At 43.2% G+C, this 23,852-nt stretch overlaps 1 protein-coding gene and 1 long non-coding RNA gene across 3 annotated transcripts in view; one reads left to right on the top strand and one right to left on the bottom strand.

Annotated features, from left to right (window-relative positions):
• Positions 1 to 23,852, bottom strand: part of LOC106567541 (netrin receptor UNC5D) — a 354,474-nt gene that overhangs the window by 46,278 nt on the left and 284,344 nt on the right. For both annotated transcript variants that reach the window (XM_014136944.3, XM_014136955.3), the window contains exons 5-7: positions 3,463 to 3,637; positions 1,342 to 1,509; positions 1 to 80 (exon numbers count right to left, since the gene is read on the bottom strand). The exon at positions 1 to 80 is cut by the window's left edge and continues 85 nt beyond it. In XM_014136944.3, coding sequence (XP_013992419.1) covers positions 1 to 80; positions 1,342 to 1,509; positions 3,463 to 3,637 — 423 coding nt within the window. The remainder of the gene's footprint in view (positions 81 to 1,341; positions 1,510 to 3,462; positions 3,638 to 23,852) is intronic.
• On the top strand, positions 17,488 to 19,113 carry LOC145857937 (uncharacterized). The gene is made up of 3 exons (XR_014378644.1): positions 17,488 to 17,881; positions 18,130 to 18,294; positions 18,581 to 19,113. It is a non-coding gene; the product is annotated as an uncharacterized LOC145857937 (long non-coding RNA).

Genomic DNA, 23,852 nt, shown 5'->3' with positions numbered 1-23,852 from the left:
CGTACACTCTCTGCTGCGCTGCCTCTCACACTCACCACTGCACACCGTCCACTCTGTCCACTCTGCCCATCCACCATCCACTGAGAGGGAGGAAGGAAGTGTTGCAAGGCTTAGAAAACACACAGGCATATGCACAGCATGTACAGTAACCACACAAGCACACAAAGGAGGATGCAGGCGCACGCACGATGCACGCACGACGCATGCAGGCACACACAATCATATCATAGATTCCCAGAGTCAGCAAACAGCTAGGTGGAACATAACTGCCCCACCATTACTCCAGAATTACTCTACACATGGACCTTACTGATAGAGCACTTACAATGGACTAGCCCTATAGCCCACCACACAAAACCCCCTCTTCTTTCTCTCCAGGGGCCACATTAGAACAATACCATGTTATGTTCTATCCTGGTGCTGACTCAAGCCAGGAAAGACAGTTTGCTTGTTCCATCAAGTCTCCTCTATTACCTTAACAACTCTGTAGGCTTTCAATGTTTCCCTCTGCCTTGCTAATCTAAATGCAAATGCTGTGTTTGTGCACGGGATGAGACTCAGAGAGAGAGAGAGAGAGAAAGAGAGAGAGAGAGAGAGGAGTGGTTGAGAGTGCTGCCCTTGCCAGATAACTTTCCCCCAACATGACCAGCATTTCCCTGGTGATTGGTGTGGCGATCTGAAAGCATAAATTGGGCAAAGTGTAGAGGAACACTTGGACTGCGCAGATTACACAGCCGCTCTGATAACTGCCACTGATCCCTCTCTCTCTTTCTCTTGCTCTTTCTGTCTTTCTCTGGCTTTCTCACTCGTTGTAAGGGCTTTTCTCAATCATTCTGTTGTTAACTCTCCTGCACTTCAGTTGCTTTTCTCTTTCTATTTCCCTGCCTCAGTTATGCCTTATCCTTCTTATTTTTCTACGTTCACACTCTTCCAATCTCCCCTCTCTTCCTCTCGCTCTCTCTGTGTCTCTCCTCTCTCTCCCTCTCTTTCATCCCCACCCTCTAACCTCTTCTCTCTATCTCTCCGTCTCTGTCTCGGAGGGGCACTGCATTACATTTCAGACACCAAGCCACTGTCAGTCAGTAAAATGGGATCAGACTATGGGTTTATGAAACCGGTTTGGAGGGAAATTACCCTAACAGCAGAGGCGGAGCCTTCCTCTGCCATGGAGAGCAGCACTGTCATAAATACAGATGCTCCGGCAAATAATGCATCCCTACAACAAAACAATCCCCCCTCCCAGACAGTCAGACAGTTGGATAGAATGAAAATCATGAAGACAGACAGACAGATAGTCAGACAGACAAGAAGCCTGCTAGATAGCCAAATACACAAACAGACCTGGGCAGAGGGCATTACAAGTACTCTTCTGGACAGACATGCCCTCGCAGAAGGCGCCCCCATTGAGAGGGGCGGGGTTGGTGCAAGTGCGGGAGCGTTTCTGGACCCCCCGCCCACAAGGCACGTTACAAACCGACCAGTCTGTCCACAACGACCACCCTCCGTTCACTTGAGGAACAGAGAAAGTAAGAGAAAGAGGGAGGAAGTAGAGGGAGAGATGGAGTAGGAGTGATGGAGAAAGGAGAGGGAGATGTGAGAGAGGGAGAAGGATAGAAGGTAAGAGACAAAAAGAGGGTGAGGAAAAGAAAGGGAAAGAAGGATAAAGGAATATAACATGACAGCTACTGTAAGCATGTGGAGGGAAGAGAAATACACTTCCAGAAGTATGAACACTGGCTTACTTTCTCCCTAAAACACACACATACACACACAGACACACATGCACGCACGCACGCACACAAACACACACACACTCTCTCTTATAGCACATGTTCTGTCTGACAGAGACAGGCTGACTGCCTAAAACACAGGAACTCCATCTGGGCTAAACATGAAAGGCCAAGAGAACCAAAGGCATGTCAGAGAGGTGAAGACTCCACTCTGTCTGTCTGTCTGTCTGTCTGTCTGTCTGTCTGTCTGTCTGTCTGTCTGTCTGTCTGTCTGTCTGTCTGTCTGTCTGTCTGTCTGTCTGTCTGTCTGTCTGTCTGTCTGTCTGTCTGTCTGTCTGTCTGTCTGTCTGTCTGTCTGTCTGTCTGTCTGTCTGTCTGTCTGTCTGTCTGTCTCACAGTCTCTTTCTCTGTCTCTCTCTCTGTCTCTCTCTCTGTCTCTCTCTCTCAGATGTGCTGGCCTCAATAGCAGCTGAGTGATTGACTGATGAGTTCATTCATCATCATTCATCATCAGACAGGAAACAAATGTCAGTGTGAGAACACATTACTCCACTACATCTGTCTGTCTGTAGGCTATTTCTCCCAGCAGGGCTTGCCAGTCACTTCATTAGCATGACAGGTAGTCAGGTAGCTACACAGATGACTGATGGGCAGGTTCTGTGTATAGAGAAAAACAGTAGCTGGATTTCCAGTTGTCTTAATGGTTGTCAGTCAGTGTGGTGATTTGGTCTCGTTGACACAGAGGGGGTGGTTTTTAACTAGCAAAGCGGGTTTTGAGAGATGGGATGAATAAAGAGAAGAGGCCTACAAGGCTGCAAAAGCACAAGCAACAGGGAATCCTAGCCTAGCGCAAACAGCCAGCGGTAACAACCAGCTAGCAGCCAGCTGGTAGGCACGCAGCTGAGGAGTTTTGACAGCTCATGTCAAAGCCTTCCTGTGTCTTTAAAAGTCTTGCTGTGTTTAAACACAACTAGGAAGTTGCTCATTACTTTCCTGTCACAGCATGGAACATGTCAGACAAGACATGTCAGATATGATGTTTCTGACTGCTCTTAACACCTAATGCTGCTTATGAGAGACTGAGTAAATGCATTGACAGGAGGCAGAAAACATCCTCTTCAGATACACGTGTCAAGAGAAAGGAGATGAGTACACCAAATTAAGTGCTAACAATGTGATAATGCATGTGGAACTATGCATGTACAATAAACTAAAGAATAAAAAATTGCTACAAAGATGTGACAGCCTATGACCAATGACAGAAAAATACAACCGCTGAGTGTACATTTGGAGAAAGAATACAAGGGATGTTATTTGTAAGGAACATTTCCATGAATTGTGTGTCAAAATCGGACAACTCTGTATGGTTTGATTGTTGTAAGGTGTTTGACTTAGTGAAATAATAACACCCCCCAAAATCAAGTTGTGCTTGATTGAGCTTGCCTTTGCGCAATGGACCTAATTATAAGAGTGAAAATGCTACCTATCTGTCCCTCAAGGCAGTCTCAATGAAACGCTCAAAGTAATTGATGGTCTGTTCCATATGGTCTGCTCCATAGAGAAGGGTAGTATTCATTAGGTACGAAATGGAGAAAACGGAATGAAACATGGACGGACTACCTGAAGTCCAATAACAAATGCTTATCTTTGTTGACCGTTGCACAATGTTTTGAAATGTTTTGCTACAATGTGACCTAATGATTCCAACCCAGATTCCAACCCATCGTCTTACCAAAGATAACCACAGTGGCAGTGAGGCTGCGTCTCTTGGCCACAATGTTGCTAGCCAGACATGTGTAGTTCCCCGAGTCAGACAGACGCGCCTCCTGAATGATCAGGTTGTGGTCCGCTCGCGTGTCGATGTTCCCGTCCGAGCCCACTGGCTCCTCATTCTTCAACCACTCCACCTAGAACAACAGAGATTAACAGGGAGTGAGGTCAAAATCTAAAATCTACCAATCAGAATGAAGAATGGGTGTGAGGCTGCTGATAGGTCAATTCAAAATAATGCTTGCAAACAACGCAACGTAGGTTTGGAACAACATTGGAACAACATTGTTTATGACCCAATGTACAACACTATACAGTTGCATTCGGAAGTTTACATACACTTAGGTTGGAGTCATTAACCTCTTATGGCTAGGGGGCAGTATTTTCACGGCTGGATAAAAAACGTACCCGATTTAATCTGGTTACTAATCCTACCCAGTAACTAGAATATGCATATACTTATTATATATGGATAGAAAACACCCTAAAGTTTCTAAAACTGTTTGAATGGTGTCTGTGAGTATAACAGAACTCAAATGGCAGGTCAAAACCTGAGAGATTCCTTTACAGGAAGTGGCCTGTCTGACCATTTCTGGAACTTCTTTGCCATCTCTATCTTTTACTAAGGATCTCTGCTCTAACGTGACACTTCCTACGTCGTCCATAGGCGCTCAGAGCCCGGGAAAAACCTGAATGTCGTCATCCCAGCCCCAGGCTGAAACACATTATCGCCTTTCTCAAGTGGCCGATCAAGGGACTGTGGGCTTAGGCGCGTGACCTGACCGCCCCCGTCTTTGTGATTTTTTTCCTCTGTTTGCCGAAAAGGAGATTCCCGGTCGGAATATTATCGCTTTTCTACGAGAAAAATGGCATAAAAATTTATTTTAAACAGCGGTTGACATGCTTCGAAGTACGGTAATGGAATATTTAGAATTTTTTTGTCACGAATTGCGCCATGCGCACGACCCTTCTTTACCATTTCGGATAGTGTCTGGAATGCACGAACAAAACGCCGCTATTCGGATATAACGATGGATTATTTTGGACCAAACCAACATTTGTTATTGAAGTAGCAGTCCTGGGAGTGCATTCTGACGAAGACAACAAAGGTAATGAAACTTTTGTAATAGTAAATCGGAGTTTGATCAGGGCTAAACTTGGTCGGTGTCTAAATGGCTAGCCGTGATGGCTGGGCTATCTACTGAGAATATTGCAAAATGTGCTTTCACCGAAAAGCTATTTCAAAATCGGACATATCGAGTGCATAGAGGAGTTCTGTATCTATAATTCTTAAAATAATTGTTATGTTTTTTGTGAACGTTTATCGTGAGTAATTTAGTAAATTCACCGGATGTTTGCGGGGGGTATGCTAGTTCTGAACGTCACATGCTAATGTAAAAAGCTGGTTTTTGATATAAATATGAACTTGATTGAACAAAACATGCATGCATTGTATAACATAATGTCCTAGGGTTGTCATCTGATGAAGATCATCAAAGGTTAGTGCTGCATTTAGCTGTGGTTTTGTTTTTTGTGACATTATATGCTAGCTTGAAAAATGGGTGTCTGATTATTTCTGGCTTGGTACTCTGCTGACATAATCTAATGTTTTGCTTTCGCTGTAAAGCCTTTTTGAAATCGGACAGTGTGGTTAGATAAAGGAGAGTCTTGTCTTTAAAATGCTGTGAAATAGTCATATGTTTGAAAAATTGAAGTCTTTGTATTTTTGAGGAATTTGTCATTCGACCCACGCCTATCATTGGATATTGGAGCAGGTGTTCCGCTAGCGGAACGTCTAGATGTAAGAGGTTAAAACTCGTTTTTCAACCACTCCACCACTGTTAACAAACGATCATTTTGGCAAGTCAGTTAGGACATCTACATTGTGCATGACAGGTAATTTTTCCAACAACAGAATATTTCACTTATAATTCACTGTATCACAATTCCAGTGGGTCAGAAGTTTACATACACTAAGTTGACTATGCCTTTAAACAGCTTGGAAAATTCCAGAAAATTATGTCATGTTTTCTGAACCTTTTGATAGGCAAACTGACATCATTTCAGTCAATTGGAGGTGTACCTGTGGATGTATTTCAAGGCCTACCTTCAAACTAAGTGTCTCTTTGCTTGACATCATGGGAAAATCAAAAGAAATCAGCCAAGACCTCAGAATAAAAATTGTAGACCTCCACAAGTCTTGTTCATTACATTTACATTTAAGTCATTTAGCAGACTTACACATTGGTGCATTCACCTTATGATATCCAGTGGAACAACCACTTTACAATAGTGCATCTAAATGTTTTGGGGGGGGGGGGGGGGGTTAGAAGGATTACTTTATCCTATCCTAGGTATTCCTTAAAGAGGTGGGGTTTCAGGTGGTGATTGACTCCGCTGTCCTGGCGTCGTGAGGGAGCTTGTTCCACCATAGGGGTGCCAGAGCAGCGAACAGTTTTGACTGGGCTGAGCGGGAACTGTGCTTCCTCAGAGGTAGGGGGGCCAGCAGGCCAGAGGTGGATGAGCGCAGTGCACTCGTTTGGGTGTAGGGACTGATCAGAGCCTGAAGGTACGGAGGTGCCGTTCCCCTCACGGCTAGGTGGGCAAGCACCATGGTCTTGTAGCGGATGCGAGCTTCAACTGGAAGCCAGTGGAGAGAGCGGAGGAGCGGGGTGACGTGAGAGAACTTGGGAAGGTTGAACACCAGACGGGCTGCAGCATTCTGGATGGGTTGTAGGGGTTTAATGGCACAGGCAGGGAGCCCAGCCAACAGCGAGTTGCAGTAAACCAGACGGGAGATGACAAGTGCCTGGATTAGGACCTGCGCCGCTTCCTGTGTGAGGCAGGGTCGTACTCTGCGAAAGTTGTAGAGCATGAACCTACAGGATCGGGTCACCGCCTTGATGTTAGTGGAGAACGACAGGGTGTTGTCCAGGGTCACGCCAAGGTTCTTAGCACTCTGGGAGGAGGACACAATGGAGTTGTCAACTGTGATCGCGAGATCATGGAACGGGCAGTCCTTCCCCGGGAGGAAAAGCAGCTCCGTCTTGCCGAGGTTCAGCTTGAGGTGGTGATCCGTCATCCACACTGATATGTCTGCCAGACATGCAGAGATGCGATTCGCCACCTGGTTATCAGAAGGGGGAAAGGAGAAGATTAATTGTGTGTCGTCTGCATAGCAATGATAGGAGAGACCATGTGAGGATATGACAGAGCCAAGTGACTTGGTGTATAGCGAGAATAGGAGAGGGCCTAGAACAGAGCCCTGGGGGACACCAGTGGTGAGAGCACGTGGTGCGGAGACAGATTCTCGCCACGCCACCTGGTAGGAGCGACCTGTCAAGTAGGACGCAATCCAAGCGTGGGCCGCGCCGGAGATGCCCAACTCGGAGAGGGTGGAGAGGAGGATCTGATGGTTCACAGTATCAAAGGCAGCAGATAGGTCTAAAAGGATGAGAGCAGAGGAGAGAGAGAGTTAGCTTTAGCAGTGCGGGGAGCCTCCGTGACACAGAGAAGAGCAGTCTCAGTTGAATGACCAGTCTTGAAACCTGACTGATTTGGGTCAAGAAGGTCATTCTGACACAGATAGCAAGAGAGCTGGCCAAGGACGGCACGTTCAAGAGTTTTGGAGAGAAAAGAAAGAAGGGATACTGGTCTGTAGTTGTTGACATCGGAGGGATCGAGTGTAGGTTTCCTCAGAAGGGGTGCAACTCTCGCTCTCTTGAAGACGGAAGGGACGTAGCCAGCGGTCAAGGATGAGTTGATGAGCGAGGTGAGGTAGGGGAGAAGGTCTCCGGAAATGGTCTGGAGAAGAGAGGAGGGGATAGGGTCAAGCGGGCAGGTTGTTGGGCGGCCGGCCGTCACAAGACGCGAGATTTCATTTGGAGAGAGAGGGGAGAAAGAGGTCAAAGCACAGGGTAGGGCAGTGTGAGCAGGACCAGCGGTGTCGTTTGACTTAACAAACGAGGATCGGATGTCGTCGACTTTCTTTTCAAAATGGTTGACGAAGTCATCCGCAGAGAGGGAGGAGGGGGGGGAGGGGGAGGAGGATTCAGGAGGGAGGAGAAGGTGGCAAAGAGCTTCCTAGGGTTAGAGGCAGATCCTTGGAATTTAGAGTGGTAGAAAGTGGCTTTAGCAGCAGAAACAGAAGAGGAAAATGTAGAGAGGAGGGAGTGAAAGGATGCCAGTTCCGCAGGGAGGCGAGTTTTCCTCTATTTCCGCTCGGCTGCCCGGAGCCCTGTTCTGTGAGTTCGCAATGAGTCGTCGAGCCACGGAGCAGGAGGGGAGGACCGAGCCGGCCTGGAGGATAGGGGACATAAAGAGTCAAAGGATGCAGAAAGGGAGGAGAGGAGGGTTGAGGAGGCAGAATCAGGAGATAGGTTGGAGAAGGTTTGAGCAGAGGGAAGAGATGATAGGATGGAAGAGGAGAGAGTAGCGGGAGAGAGAGAGCGAAGGTTGCGACGGCGCAATACCATCCGAGTAGGGGCAGAGTGAGAAGTGTTGGAGGAGAGCGAGAGAGAAAAGGATACAAGGTAGTGGTCGGAGACTTGGAGGGGAGTTGCAATGAGATTAGTGGAAGAACAGCATCTAGTAAAGATGAGGTCAAGCGTATTGCCTGCCTTGTGAGTAGGGGGGGAAGGTGAGAGGGTGAGGTCAAAAGAGGAGAGGAGTGGAAAGAAGGAGGCAGAGAGGAATGAGTCAAAGGTAGACGTGGGGAGGTTAAAGTCACCCAGAACTGTGAGGGGTGAGCCATCCTCAGGAAAGGAACTTATCAAGGCGTCAAGCTCATTGATGAACTCTCCAAGGGAACCTGGAGGGCGATAAATGATAAGAATGTTAAGCTTGAAAGGGCTGGTAACTGTGACAGCATGGAATTCAAAGGAGGAGATAGACAGATGGGTCAGGGGAGAAAGAGAGAATGTCCACTTGGGAGAGATGAGGATTCCAGTGCCACCACCCCGCTGGCCAGATGCTCTCGGGTATGCGAGAACACATGGTCAGACGAGGAGAGAGCAGTAGGAGTAGCAGTGTTATCTGTGGTAATCCATGTTTCCGTCAGCGCCAAGAAGTCGAGGGACTGGAGGGTAGCATAGGCTGAGATGAACTCTGCCTTGTTGGCCGCAGACCGACAGTTCCAGAGGCTGCCGGAGACCTGGAACTCCACGTGTGTTGTGCGCGCGGGGCCACCAGGTTAGAGTGGCAGCGGCCACGCGGTGTGAAGCATTTGTATGGCCTGTGCAGAGGGGAGAGAACAGGGATAGACAGACACATAGTTGACAGGCTACAGAAGAGGCTACGCTAATGCAAAGGAGATTGGAATGACAAGTGGACTACACGTCTCGAATGTTCAGAAAGTTAAGCTTACGTTGCAAAAATCTTATTGACTAAAATAACTAAAATGATACAGTACTGCTGGCTGGTGAAGTAGGCTAGCTAGCAGTGGCTGCGTTGTTGACTTTGTTTGAAAGTGTAGCTGGCTAGGTAACCTCGATAGTTTCAGTACTACACCTTTATCATGATACAAAGGCAACTATGTAGCTAGCTAACATAACAAAATCAAGACGTTCCTTTGTAATGTATTTAGTTTCTACAATGCTGCTCGTCGGTAAAAGTTGGCTAGGTTTGGAAAATGGCGTCGCGGAGGGCGAAAATAGCTGGCTAGCTGACCTCGATAATTACTCTAAACTACACAATTATCAAACTATGACAAAGACAACTATGTAGCTAGGTAACACTACACTAATCAAATCGTTCCGTTGTAATGTATTAGTTTCTACAGTGCTGCTAGTCGGTAAAGGTTGGCTAGCTAGCAGTGTTGACTAAGTTAGGAGAACGGCGTCGCGGCGGACGAAAATAGCTGGCTAGCTAACCCCGATAATTACTCTAAAACTACACAACTACACAATTATCTCACAATTATATGTTCATCCTTGGGAGCAATTTCCAAATGCCTGAAGGTACCACGTTCATCTGTATAAACAATAGTACGCAAGTATAAACACCATGGGACCACGCAGCCGTCATACTGCTCAGGAAGGAGATGCGTTCTGTCTCCTAGAGATGAACGTACTTTGGTGCGAAAAGTGCAAATCAATCCCAGAACAACAGCAAAGGACCTTGTGAAGATGCTGGAGGAAACAGGTACAAAAGTATCTATATCCACAGTAAAGTCCTCAGCAAGGAAGAAGCCACTGCTCCAAAACCGCCATAAAAAAGCCAGACTACGGTTTGCAACTGCACATGGGGACAAAGATCGTACTTTTTGGAGAAATGTCCTCTGGTCTAATGAAACAAAAATAGAACTGTTTGGCCATAATGACCATCGTTATGTTTGGAAGAAAAAGGGGGACGCTTGCAAGCCGAAGAACACCATCCCAACCGTGAAGCATGGGGGTGACAGCATCATGTTGTGGGGGTGCTTTAATGCAGGAGGGACTGGTGCACTTCAGGAGGGACTGGTGCAACATCTCAAGACATCAGTCAGGAAGTTAAAGCTTGGTCGCAAATGGGTCTTCCAAGCGGACAATGACCACAAGCATACTTCCAAAGTTGTGGCAAAATGGCTTAAGGACAAGAAAGTCAAGGTATTGGAGTGGCCATCACAAAGCCCTGACCTCAATCCTATAGAACATTTGTGGGCAGAGCTAAAAAAGTGTGTGCGAGCAAGGAGGCCTACAAACCTGACTCACTTACACCAGCTCTGTCAGGAGGAATGGCCCAAAATTCGCCCAACTTATTGTGGGAAGCTTGTGGAAGGCTACCTGAAACATTTGACCCAAGTTAAACAATTTAAAGGCAATGCTACCAAATACTAATTAAGTGTATGTAAACTTCTGACCTACTGGAAATGTGATGAAAAAAATAAACGCTGAAATAAAACATTCTGCTATTATTCTGACATTTCACATTCTTAAAATAAAGTGGTGATCCTAACTGACCCAAGACAGGGAATTTTTACTAGGATTAAATGTCAGGAATTGTGAAAAACTGAGTTTAAATATATTTGGCTCAGGTGTATGTAAACTTCCGACTTCACCTGTATGTTCCATACAATTGACTGGCACAAAGTAGGCTTTCTAACCTCCACCTCACCCTCACTGTTAGTATTAGCCTATGAGAGTGACTCCCAGCCTCCCTTTAACCAATCGGAGGGACTCCCAGCCTCCCCTCAACCAATCAAAGCAAAGCTCTCAGCAGGGTCACACCCTCTGACCACTAGCAATTCAGCAGCCATGTTGCGAGTGAAAGTAATTAGGAATTACAAACTAAAGGTACGCTCCACTGATGCCCTCCCTGTATCGCATGACTGGCCCTGTAAATTGCAATGAATGTGCCGTTGGCTTGAGGTGCTCAATGAGCGACTAGCCAGGGCATCTAGGAGCAAGGCTTGATTTACGACTGTGTGTTTGAGGATTAAAAACTCTCCCCACCCCACCCCACTGAGAGCCCTGTTGATGTGTGTGTGTGTGTGTGTGTGTGTGTGTGTGTGTGTGTGTGTGTGTGTGTGTGTGTGTGTGTGTGTGTGTGTGTGTGTGTGTGTGTGTGTCTATTCACCAGGGGAATACCAGAACAACCAATAACACACAATCTCAGAGATTGCTTTGCTCTTTGGCAGTGCCCCGAAAGACGAATGCGAACGGAGAAATCAATAAATCACCAGTCATGTTGTCACAAGTGGCTTTTTTTTTTCCTTTGATGGCCAGAGAAGTCTTTCATCATGTGCTTTAATTTCACTCTTTTCACAGTTCTGCTCCAGAGCGCTGAGAGAAACTATGCTGGTGGCCCTTCTCTCTCTCTTTTCCTTTCTCTCTCCAATTTTCCTGGCCTTCAATGCCTAATCAACCCCCATGTTAGATTTCCAACTATATTTTCCCCAGCATTGCTACAAACAACATGAAGTCAACTTAACAGAGACGGTCAGTACTAAGAACCTGCCAAACCAGAAAAGGAAGCCATATTGCTTATCGTTATTTTCAAATATACAGTTGAGTATTTATTTTCAGTACCAGTCAAAAGTTTGGACACACCTACTCACTCAAAGGTTTTTCTTTATTTTTACTATTTTCTACATTGTAGAATAATAGTGAAGACATAAAAACTATTAAATAACACATATGTAATCATGTAGTAACCAAAAAAGTGTTAAACTAATCAAAATATATTTTAGATTTGAGATTCTTCAAAGTAGCCACCCTTTGCCATGATGACAGCGTTGCACACTCTTGGCATTTTCTCAACCAGCTTCATGAGTTAGTCACCTGGAATGCATTTCAATTAACCTGTTAGGGCTAGGGGGCAGTATTGACACGGCTGGATAAAAAATGTACCCGATTTAATCTGGTTACTACTCCTGCCCAGTAACTAGAATATGCATATAATTATTGGCTTTGGATAGAAAACACCCTAAAGTTTCTAAAACTGTTTGAATGGTGTCTGTGAGTATAACAGAACTCATATGGCAGGCAAAAACCTGAGAAGATTTCATGCAGGAAGTGGCCTGTCTGACAAGGTGTCGTTCTTCTTGCCTCTGTTTATTGAAGACTGAGGATCTCTGCTATAACGTGACACTTCCTACGGCTCCCATAGGCTCTCAGAAGGCGGCAAAAAGCTGAATCGTGGCTTTGCAGGCTCTGGTTGAAAAAAAGTAGCGCGTTTGGGTAGTGGCTGGTTACAGTACTGTGAGACTCAGGCGCGTGCCCGCGTCGACCTTAATGCTTTGTTTTCTTTCCTCTGTTTACCTAAACGCAGATTCCCGGTCGGAATATTATCGCTTTTTTACGAGAAAAATGGCATAAAAATGGATTTTAAACAGTGGTTGACATGCTTCGAAGTACGGTAATGGAATATTTAGATTTTTTTTGTCACGAATTGCGCCATGCTCGTGACCCTTATTTACACTTCGGATAGTGTCTTGGAACGCACAAACAAAACGCCGCTATTTGGATATAACGATGGATTATTTTGGACCAAACCAACATTTGTTATTGAAGTAGCAGTCCTGGGAGTGCATTCTGACGAAGAACATCAAAGGTAATCAAACTTTTGTAATAGTAAATCTGACTTTGGTCAGGGCTAAACTTGGTGGGTGTCTAAATAGCTAGCCGTGATGGCTGGGCTATCTACTGAGAATATTGCAAAATGTGCTTTCACCAAAAAGCTATTTTAAAATTGGACACCTCGATTGCACAAAGGAGTTCTGTATCTATAATTCTTAAAATAATTGTTATGTTTTTTGTGAACGTTTATCGTGAGTAATTTAGTAAATTCACCGGAGGTTTGCTAGTTCTGAACGTCACATGCTAATGTAAAAAGCTGGTTTTTGATATAAATATGAACTTGATTGAACAAAACATGCATGTATTGTATAACATAATGTCCTAGGTGTGTCATCTGATGAAGATCATCAAAGGTTAGTGCTGCATTTAGCTGTCTTCTGGGTTTTTGTGACATTATATGCTAGCTTGAAAAATGGGTGTCTGATTATTTCTGGCTGGGTACTCTGCTGACATAATCTAATGTTTTGCTTTCATTGTAAAGTCTTTTTGAAATCGGACAGTGTGGTTAGATTATCGAGAGTCTTGTCTTTAAAATGGTGTAAAATAGTCATATGTTTGAGAAATTGAAGTAATAGCATTTCTAAGGTATTTGAAAATCGCGCCACGGGATTACACTGGCTGTTGCGTAGGTGGGACGATTACGTCCCGCCTAGCCCAGAGAGGTTAACAGGTGTGTCTTGTTAAAAGTTCATTCAAAGAATTTCTTTCCTTCTTAATGTGTTTGACCCAATCAGTTGTGTTGTGACAAGGTAGGGGTGGTATACAGAAGATATCTGTCAAGTCCTGACCATAGAAAGATGTTATTTTCTAGGGTAGAGTAGGTCAGTGTGTGACAGGTTTTTTCTTCTTCTATGTTTTCTATTTCTATGTTCATGTTCTAGTTTTGTATTTCTATGTTGTTTTTTTTGGGGATTATCTCCAATTAGAGGCAGCTGGTCCTCGTTGTCTCTAATTGGAGGTCATACTTAAGTAGGTTTTTTTTCCACCTGGGTTTGTGGGAGATTGTCTTTGAGTCAGTGTAGGTTTCACCTCTGCGTCACGGTTTGTTGTTTTTGTCATTTCAGTTTATTTATGTATTGCATAGTTTCACAGTGTAAATAAAATGTGGAACGACACACACGCTGCACTTTGGTCCGCTCCTCCTTACGACAACCGTGACAATAGCCCTATTTGGTAAAATACCAAGTCCATATTATGGCAAGAACAGCTCAAATAAGCAAAGAGAAACGACAGTCCATCATTACTTGAAGACATGAAGGTCAGTCAATTTGGAACATTTCAAGAACTTTGAAAGTGCAGTCGCAAAAACCATCAAGCGCTATGATGAAACTGGCTCTCATGAGGACCGCCACAGGAAAGGAAGACCCGCCAATAAGAAGAAGAGACTTGCTTGGGCCAAGAAACATGAGCAATGGACATTAGACCAGTGGAAATCTGTCCTTTGTCTTATGAATCCAAATTTTACATTTTTGTTTCCAACCGCCGTGTCTTTGTGAGATGCAGAGTAGGTGAAAGGATAATCTTCACATGTGTGGTTCCCACCGTAAAGCATGGAGGAGGAGGTGTGATAGTGCTTTGCTGGTGACACTGTCTGTGGTTTATTTAGAATTATAGGTACACTTAACCAGCATGGCTACCACAGCCTTCTGCAGCGATACACCATCCCATCTGGTTTGCACTTAGTGGGACTATTTCGATTTTTGAGATTGCCAAGAGTGTGCAAAGCTGTCATCAAGGCAAAGGGTGGCTACTTTGAAGAATCTCAAATCTCAAATATATTTTGATTTGTTTCACACTTTTTTGGTTAATACATGATCCCATATGTGTTATTTAATACTTTTGATGTCTTCACTATTATTCTACAATGTAGACAATAGTAAAAAATAAAGAAACCTTTGAATGAGTAGGTGTGTCCAAACTTTTGACTGGTACTGTATATATATACACACAAATAAACAGGCTTACTAGACTTATTTTTCACTATCACACCATTTGTCTTCATTAGTCATGTATTAATTCTCACTTCCTCTCCCTAATGATGACTTTTTTTTGCTCATCTGGTCTTTCTCTTCCCCTTCTTCCCTTATCTTTTTCCATTGCTCTGTGTTGTTTCTGCTTTGATTAATCTCTCTCTCTCCCTCTCACTGTATATTTGTCTCTCTCTCAATGGGCAGTGTAAACCAGGGCAGTGATTTGCATTCTGAGGTGACAGTCACTGAGTCTGGCCGTTGGGGGTGGGGGATAGAGCGCTTGGGGCGGTAATAAGGACTCAGGGACAGACTGATAAGCATGGGGAGGATGGGAAATGGATTTGTTTACAGTTATTTGCCACTTTTTTCCCAATTAAAAGGCATCAAGCAGCACTGGGTTGAGCCATGCCCACTCTGAGGTGTATGTGTGTGTGTGTGTGTATATGATGTGTGTGATCGATTTATTGCAGATATGTGCATGTGTGTGTGTATAATCTCAAACCCATGATGCTGTGTTGATGCTGTCTCCCCATATGTTTTACTAACGGTAGCTAAAAATATTTTAATTGGTAAAGCACATGTCCTCAGCTCAAGGCAAAAAAAATTGAACAAACATATGAAATGGAAATGCATTATACATTAATTAAAAGTTGCCTGCTTAACAGATTTCACAAACAAGTAGCACATGACTTTTCATAGCCTCTGTCTCTCATCTGTTGCTGTTGTGACTAACTCATACTGACAGTGTGGCAGTCTGTCTTGATAACCCCTATTGTTTGACTGGTCAGACAGAGTCCTCGGGGGTGTTATGGTACAGGGTGCGGCTATGTCAGCTGGTGTTATGACAGGTACGAGCCAGCAGGGGGCAGAGTGACAAGCACCCCATGTTGGAAATTGAACTGTAGGGAGGCTTTGATATTTGTTGTGACGGTCTGAAGCTGTTTGAAGACGCAGAGATGAGAGAGTTGACATCTGTGGCTAACCCTGTGGCAGCGCCCCGTGTCGCTCATTTGCAGAGAACGAGCCAAAGGAGCCGTACCTACTACGTCCTGACCTTGACACAACAACAAAGCTAAGGGCCAATCAGGTCATTCCAATTAGGCCATATGCCAAATCAGGTGTAATAACTAACAACTCTATTACACTGAAACAAAAAAGCAACTGGCCGTCACATTTACATTAATTTACAGTGGAAGTGAAAGCGACTAGAGGGCAATTACCAAACAATGCGGCGATATCCCCGTATCCTTCCATCCAACTCGATTAACTTTGAGTTTCATTAACAAGCCCCCTCCTCCATCACTCCCTCCTTTCCATCTCTACATCCCCTCCATCCCTTCCTCCCTCAATCATGTGCGGCCTTTTCCCTGTCGATGCTATGATGACTTTCAGGGAAATCACATTAAACAAATGAGATCTTGGAATGTGACAGCGACATTTTTCTGTGGCGGAGCAGTGCGCTAAACCCTGTGTCTTATCTCGCTGTCGTCTCTCCAAATGTTATGTTTATCAGTGAATAATTACATTTTAAGCACTTCAAATGACTTTGGATCAGCCGACTTGATTAATGACTCATTACAATTTAGTGGGGGATGATTGGGCGCTTAATACCAAGCCTAATGATTGTGAATATAAAATAAAAGAATCTAAGTTATTGAAAAGTATTTTTTTCTCTCCACCTCTCCAAAGTTTCTTCCTTTATTGCACTGAGTAATCTGTGTGATCGTCTTCTTGACAGTTAATATGGGCCTTTCATTGCGGCTCATACTCTAATTGTGTTTTCATTATGCTACTTTCATTATTCACCGTAGATGATCCTTCACTTCCTGTTGCGTTACATTTGCAACACGAAGTTCCCTTTAATCGCTCTCATTAAAACTACTTAAACATGACAAAAGTATTTTATTTTCTCCTGGATCTATCATGCAACCAGGTGTACAAAGGAACCATCTAGGCTCTGATACAGTAGGAACCCATAGTAGCTTTAGCTACATGCTTTTCACTTTGCCACAGAGCAGCCAGGTGTATTCAGACCCCTTGACTTTTTCCACATTCTGTTACGTCCGCGTGCGCCATCGCTCGCAGGTTGATTTTGTCCATCCACACCAGACGCGATCAGGACATGCAGGTTGAAATATCAAAACGAGCCCTGAATCAACTATATTAATTTGGGGACAGGTCGGAAAGCATTAAACATTCATGGCAATTTAGCTAGCTAGCTTGCTGTTGCTAGCTAATTTGTCCTGGGATATAAACATTGGGTTGTTATTTTACATGAAATGTACAAGTTCCTCTACTCTGACAAATAATCCACAGATAAAAGGGTAAACCGAGTTAGTTTCTAGTAATCTCTCCTCCTTCAAGCTTCTTCTTTTTTGGACTTCATATGGCGGTTGGCAACCAACTTTAAGGTGCATTAATACCACCAACTGGTCTGGAGTGTTGACCTCAGTTAATCTTTCAATCACCCATATGCTCCTAAAAACTAATGAGGAGATGGGAGAGACGGGACGTGCAGCGCATCAAGCATCACAAATAGGACCAAGTGCTATTTAAGTGCCTGGCTACGCAGACGCTCGTTGACGCACGCGAGCAGTTTGGATGCAATGATTGAATAACATTTATGTGTACATTTATTTTGCAAAGTCGCGCACGTAACGCGAGTGGTGTGGTCAGCATGTTATTCTTAAATGGATTCAATAGTTTCCCCCCCTCATCAATCTACACACAATACCCCATAATGACAAAGCAAAAATAGATTTGTAGAAATGTCTGTACATTTCTATATTTTTTTTAAATAGAAATAACACATTTACATATGTATTCAGACCCTTTACTCAGTAATTTGTTGAAGCACCTTTAGCCCTTTCACGCGTGAGTTCCAAATATCTCTAACAGTCGCCCCAGCGTGAGTTTTTTTATGCACGTGATGTTCGAACGTTCTCTCCATTCCAGGATGTGATTGATACGTAACAGTGCATTTAATCCGCGCTGTCCTCAAACCAAAGCATGCAGACTGTTTTTATTTATAGGCTGTTTCAACTTCAATTTCAAATGATTTTCTAACAAGTTTTTATTTTCTAAGAACAGTTTGAATTTAGGTGTGTTCCGCCTCCTCATTCATTCACATAAAAATAGTCATTTTTTCTTTTGCGGACAATTGAATTTTTGGGACATTTCTGACCCGGACAAAATTCCCCAAGCACTTTCCAATTGTTTGTGCAGTTCAAGTCTGCAGACATTTGCTAATCTCCCGTCAGAACAGGATCTGCACACGTGTTCACATTTTCCATCTGTTGCCCTCATTGTTTTCCTTACTAGTAATAACTTTGGAAATGTGTGCGTTTCTATCAAAGTAAGTGCATTATTACGTTGTAATTGTAGCGTACTGTATGTATGGAGCATAATAGATTTGTGTATATTCTTTAGAACCGCGGACACGTGAGGTAACGTTACTCATTTTATAACCTTTATGTTATATTCAATCGTGCTTAGGTAGCTAGCTACATTCTTCTATTAGCTCTGTAAAACAATGCTAGTTGCGTCGGAGAAGTATTAGCTTGTGTTGTATTTTGAAGCTACCCTGACCTTATGACTCCCTAGTGGCGCAGCGGTCAATGGCACTGCATCTCAGTGCTACATCTCATCACTACAGACACCGTGGTTCAAATCCAGGCTGTATCACAACTGGCTGTGATTGGGAGTCCCATAGGGCAGCGCACAATTGGCCCAGCGTTGTCCGAGTTTGGCCGGTGTAGGCCATCATAGGTAAATAATAATTTGTTGTTAAATGACTTGCCTAGTTAAATAAAATAAAACATATGACCATGGTTTGTTTATTTGGTCTATTCAGCATAGCTCTGTTCTGCCCTGCCTTGCCCCCTTGTGGAGCTCAAAAGTTAGTTTCTTACTGTTATAACTCAAATCTGTGATTTTGTCAATGCAATAAACTATTTTTATAGCAGTGTTTATTATGTTATTTGTAATATTGTTTTATTGCTATATCCTTATATTGTATTCTAATGAATAATTCCTCTTTATTCTGTACTTTCAGAAACCACAAACAGTATTTGCCAATATCATAACTGGAACTGGACATCTTTCCAGCTGAAGATTGAGGACAGCTTTTGTATGCTAACGTACACTCCTTAACAGTTTTACTGGATGAAAACACAGCAAGAAAACACATAGGCCAATATGTAATAGTCGTCTATTTTTGTACTTCATCCACTGTCGGTCTGCCTCCATCACCACCAGCATCTTCAAAGGGACCTGGTACTTCGTCAGTGGACAAGGGAACCTCAGATTCAGGGTTCTCAATGGCTACAAGGTTGGGGGGCAGCTCCTCACTGTCATTGTCAGAATCTGATTCCTGACTTTCATACTCAGACTCATTGTCAGAATTTTAAAAAATCTCGAGAATTTCCACATTTGTGAGTTGTCTCCTTTTGAAAGACATTGCTAATGCTACAGCTTAGCTCACTAGCTACATACATAAACAACAACACTGAATGGCTCAGAGTGAGAGGGTACGTGATTGACTGCCGGCATGCGTCACTTGTATCAATAAATCACCATCAGAAAATGTTTTGTGTGGTAATTATTTGTGTATTTACTGTTTTATTCACGTTTTAAATTCTAGGTGACAAATCATGCATTCCGATTCTTGCATAGATTGTAATGGGCACATATTATGTGTGTAAAATACTTATTTGAAGGTTATACTGATTATGATGAGCTAAGCTAATTCCAGCTATGTGTATGGAGCCATGTTTGTTGACATACAATGCATTCTGGGTTTCACGTAATCGTCTGACCAAAGATGTTATAACAAAATGAGGTGAGTAAGAGTTCACTAATTTTTTGAGGACTTCTGGAAATGAATGGTGGGATGTGAACGACGGTAGACACACCCCTTCAACGTGCATACTATAAACAGACCGAACTCATCTTGTCTGTTATTATCTTCGGTTTCTGTGAGGAAAAAAATGCATGGCTGCGCGCTGAAACTAATCGTCGGATTACTTTCGATTTCTAGAAAGTGTTTTACTCAATTATTTTGATCAACGGTGAGCTCACCCGTGATGTGATTAATTGTACATAGTAATTGCTATTAGCTAATTCATAGTGTAGTTTATGTCAGCCGAGAGTTAGAAAATATGACCGCTTGTGTTGCGTCAATCTTTCCTCAGCGCTAGGACAAATGTAGCCTACATTTTTCCGGTTAGGATGATTGTGTTATGCTATAGATACTTCTGTGAATATCTGAACATTGCATCCAAAAATAAACTGCTCACATTCTGGACATAACTTTGTAAGGACTGTGTTTGTGTAAATAGTTTCTGAAAAAAGTGTGGCCAGCTGCGCGCTGAAACTAATTGTCGGATTACTTTCAATAATTGTACATAGTAATTGCTATTAGCTAATTCATGGTATAGTTTACGTAAGGACTGTTTGTGTAAATAGTTTCTGAAGAAAGTGTGGCCAGCTCAAATGTTGATTGTTGCGTCATTCGAAACTGGCCGTTCTAAATGAGCATTCTAAATTAGTGTTCTAATCACACGGGGTGTGATCGTACGCTTCAGGGACCACTGTAGAACGATCACACCCCGTGTGATGGTACGTGTGAAAGGGTTAGCAGCGAGTCTTCTTGGGTATGACGCAACAAGCTTGGCACACCTGTATTTGGGGAGTTTTTCCTATCCCACTCTGCAGATCCTTTCAAGCTCTGTCAGGTTGGATGGGGAGCGTCGCTGCATAGCGATTTTCAGGTCTCTCCAGAGATGTTAGATCGGGTTCAAGTCCGGGCTCTGGCTGGGCCAGTCAAGGACATGCAGAGACTTGTCTTTTGGCAAACTCCAAGCGGGCTGTCACGTGCCTTTTACTGAGGAGTGGCTTCCGTCGCCATTCTACCATAAAGGCCTGATTGGTGGAGTGCTGCAGAAATGGTTGTCCGTCTGGAAGGTTCTCCCATCTCCACAGAGGAACTCTGTCAGAGTGACCATCAGGTTCTTGGACACCTCCATGACCAATTCCCGATTGCTCAGTTTGGCTGGGCTTCCAGCTCTAGGAGCTCTTGGTGGTTCCAAACTTCTTCATTTTAAGAATAATGGAGGCCATTGTGTTCTTGGGGGACCTTCAATGCTGCAGAAATGTTTTGGTCCCCTTCCCCAGATCTGTGCCTCGACACATGCACTGTCAACTGTGGGACCTTATATAGACAAGTGTGTGCCTTTCCATATCATGTCCAATCATTTGAATTTACCACAGGTGGACGCCAATCAAGTTGTAGAAACATCTCAAGGATGTTCAATGGAAACAGGATGCACCTGAGCTAAATTTCAAGTCTCATAGCAAAGGGTCTGAATACTTATGTTAATAATGAATACTCTTTTTTTCTAAAATAAAAAAAACAACAGTTTTTGCTTTGTCATTTTGGGGTATTGTGTGTAAATTGCTAAGGAAAAAAGTATTTAATCCATTTTAGAATAAGGGTGTAACGTAACAAAATATGGAAAAAGTCAAATACTTTCCGAAGGCACTGTAGATTGAGCCATTTAGGATCTAGTTCAGATGTGTCAGCTCCAGTCGCAGACCCCACCTGCTGTATTCTGGGACACAGGCAGCCATTGACTTTTATCCGGATGCCATTTTGGCTACCTTCCTACTGAGCCAGATGGAGTGACATTGTCTGCTGTTCACTGGCATGGAAACATGCACACAGCAGCCCAGTTCACATAGCCCACTCTCTGATGGTTAAAAAAATAAACAGTGGAGCCACTCGACTCTGGCGTCTCCCTCAGTTGGTATGCCCGTTGAGGGAACGGACTAAAGAAACAACCCAGCTAGCACATAACGTTCTGAGAACCATATGTTTCTTAGATCTTGGTGAGAGCATGGTTGTCCTATGGTTATTTTGCATACAACCTTCCCACAACTTTCTGGGAATGGTGCAGGATAGTTGCTTGGCTTTGGAAAATTCTCAGCACATTTAAGGAACTTGACAAAAAAATAGATTTTCTTGGTATTTCATTACTTTAACAGAACGGTTCATAAAAGTTCAAACATGGTTCTTCTGTGTGATTTTCAGTACTTCAGCATGTTTCCTACAGGTTTCCTCATGGTTCTATTTAAAGTCATGTTCTCAAATTGTTCCAAGCATAACGTTTACTACAGGTTTCCTTATGGTTCTATTTAAAGTAATGTTCTCAAATTGTTAAGAAAAGTTTCCATAAAAAAAACACAAGAAAACTTTAGTAACATTCAGAAAAAAATCTAAGAATTTTATTTAAAAACATACATTATGTTCTCAGAACGTGAAGAAAACTTTCCATAAAACAGAATATTTTTATTAACCTTTATTTAACTAGGCAAGTCAGTTAAGAACTAATTCTTATTTACAATGACGGCCTACCCCGGCCAAACCTTACCCCGGACGATGCTGGGCCAATTGTGCGCTGTGCTATGGGTCTCCCAATCACGGCCGGTTGTGAAACAGCCTGGAATCGAACCAGGGTCTGTATTGACGCCTCTAGCACTGAGATGCAGTGCCTTAGACGGCTGCGCCACTCGGGAGAGGTGGCAATGGCTCAGAGAATGTTCTAAGAACGTTATTTTAAAACATATACATTCCATTCTGAGCATCTACAAAACTCTCTTTCCTCTATTTTGGTGTGTTCAGGTGTGTTCAGGTGTGTTGGCCAGGCCCACTAATTGGCCACACCTGATCTTAATAAGTGCTTGTTCCTTTGAAATGGGGTCTGTTTGAATAGACTAAAATGAACAGCTTTGTATGCGTAAAAAAGCATGGCATGCTAGCTCCATCCTGGTGGTGCAGTGGACTAATTCCATGGATATATTATAGGTTCAAATCTCACTGATGCTGTTTCACAATAAAAAAATAAATGTGTTTGCATCATTAATGCCTAAGGAAATTAATTTCTATGTGTCCTAGCTATGCTTGGAGTTAAAAAGTGAATCCAAAATAAGGTAGCCATGTTATTAAAAGTCTTATTGAAACATTCAGTTTAAGTTTTAGGGAAGTTATTCTAAAACTTCCAAATGACCTATAATTTTTGTTCTAAAATGTTCAGGCCAAATGTTCACTTCTGTTCTCAGAATGTTAAAAAAATGTATAGTTGTGTATGGCTTTGTTCCCACAACCAATGTGAAACCAAAAACATACGTTCCCACAACTTCCAGGGAACCAAATGTGCTTGCTGGGAGAGATGTGGCATGTGAGGATGCTATGTTATAGTGCATTGCTTTTTATGTATGGGAAAATCACACCCATTACATATGCATAGATAAATGAGGGTGAACTGTTGGCAAGTTATTAAATGTTGATTCAAATGTGCAGTGCTTGTATTAGCTCAGTAGCAATAATGTGTTTACATGAACTCACAGTACTATGCAAATTGTAGCAAAATGTGAAACAGCATTTAAATTAACAGCATGACCAAAGTAAACGAAGTCTCGACAGCCAAACACACACAGTAGTTTGGCTAATCAGATTGCATCCGCGGCCTCATTTGCTTCAACTCTAAACAGTTTCTGAACCTCCCTCTGAGCCAAAATGTCTTCAGAGCTACATTCTCAACAGGGGGTGGTAAAGTCCATGACGTGACATTCGGTTAGAGAGGGAGTTAAGTAATACTAATGCCCCAGATTCACATGGAGATGTTCATAGGGTTGCTTTCCCTCTGCAGACATGAGCATTTTCTTGCATGAAAGCCATGTTGGAGAAACGGCTGATTTTCTACTACGTATTATTTAACCAATCTCTTCCATAGCTGGAGTCACATTCATAAATGCATGAGGACTTGCCTATTTGATGACAACAATGCATGGAGTGTGAGCAGCACTACAGCACAGAACCATTTGTGTGGGTTGAATCATTCATTACATAGACACACAGGCGTAAGCACACACACACAGGTGCAAACACACACAAGCACCACACACACCACACACTTTATTATTTTTTATTTTTTTATTTTTCCAAGATGGCGTAGCAGTTCAGACGTCCTCTACCCTCCTCTTGTCGTGTCCCGTGTATATATATATTTACATATTTTTTTCTTCACTTATCTTTTTATATATATATATATATTTTTTAATTCTAAAAACTCAACCTCAAAGCTCTCTCCTGCAACCCGCCTCACCAATTTAAAAAAGAAAGTATTATTTACCTCATCTGAATTCCACAACAGAAGCTAGCAAGAGGTTAGCCATTTTCACTGGCTAACGTTGAAGTTCAGCTAGCCACGGTTAGCTGTCCTCAGCTATCCATTAACTCGAAAAGCTATCGCCAGTTTTTGTACAGC

This window comes from Salmo salar, chromosome 01 (assembly GCF_965601325.2).
Source record: "Salmo salar chromosome 01, fSalSal1, whole genome shotgun sequence".
NCBI lineage: Eukaryota > Metazoa > Chordata > Actinopteri > Salmoniformes > Salmonidae > Salmo > Salmo salar.
The sequence above is the reverse complement of the archived record's forward strand: the minus strand, read 5'-3'. Positions and strand labels throughout refer to the sequence as shown.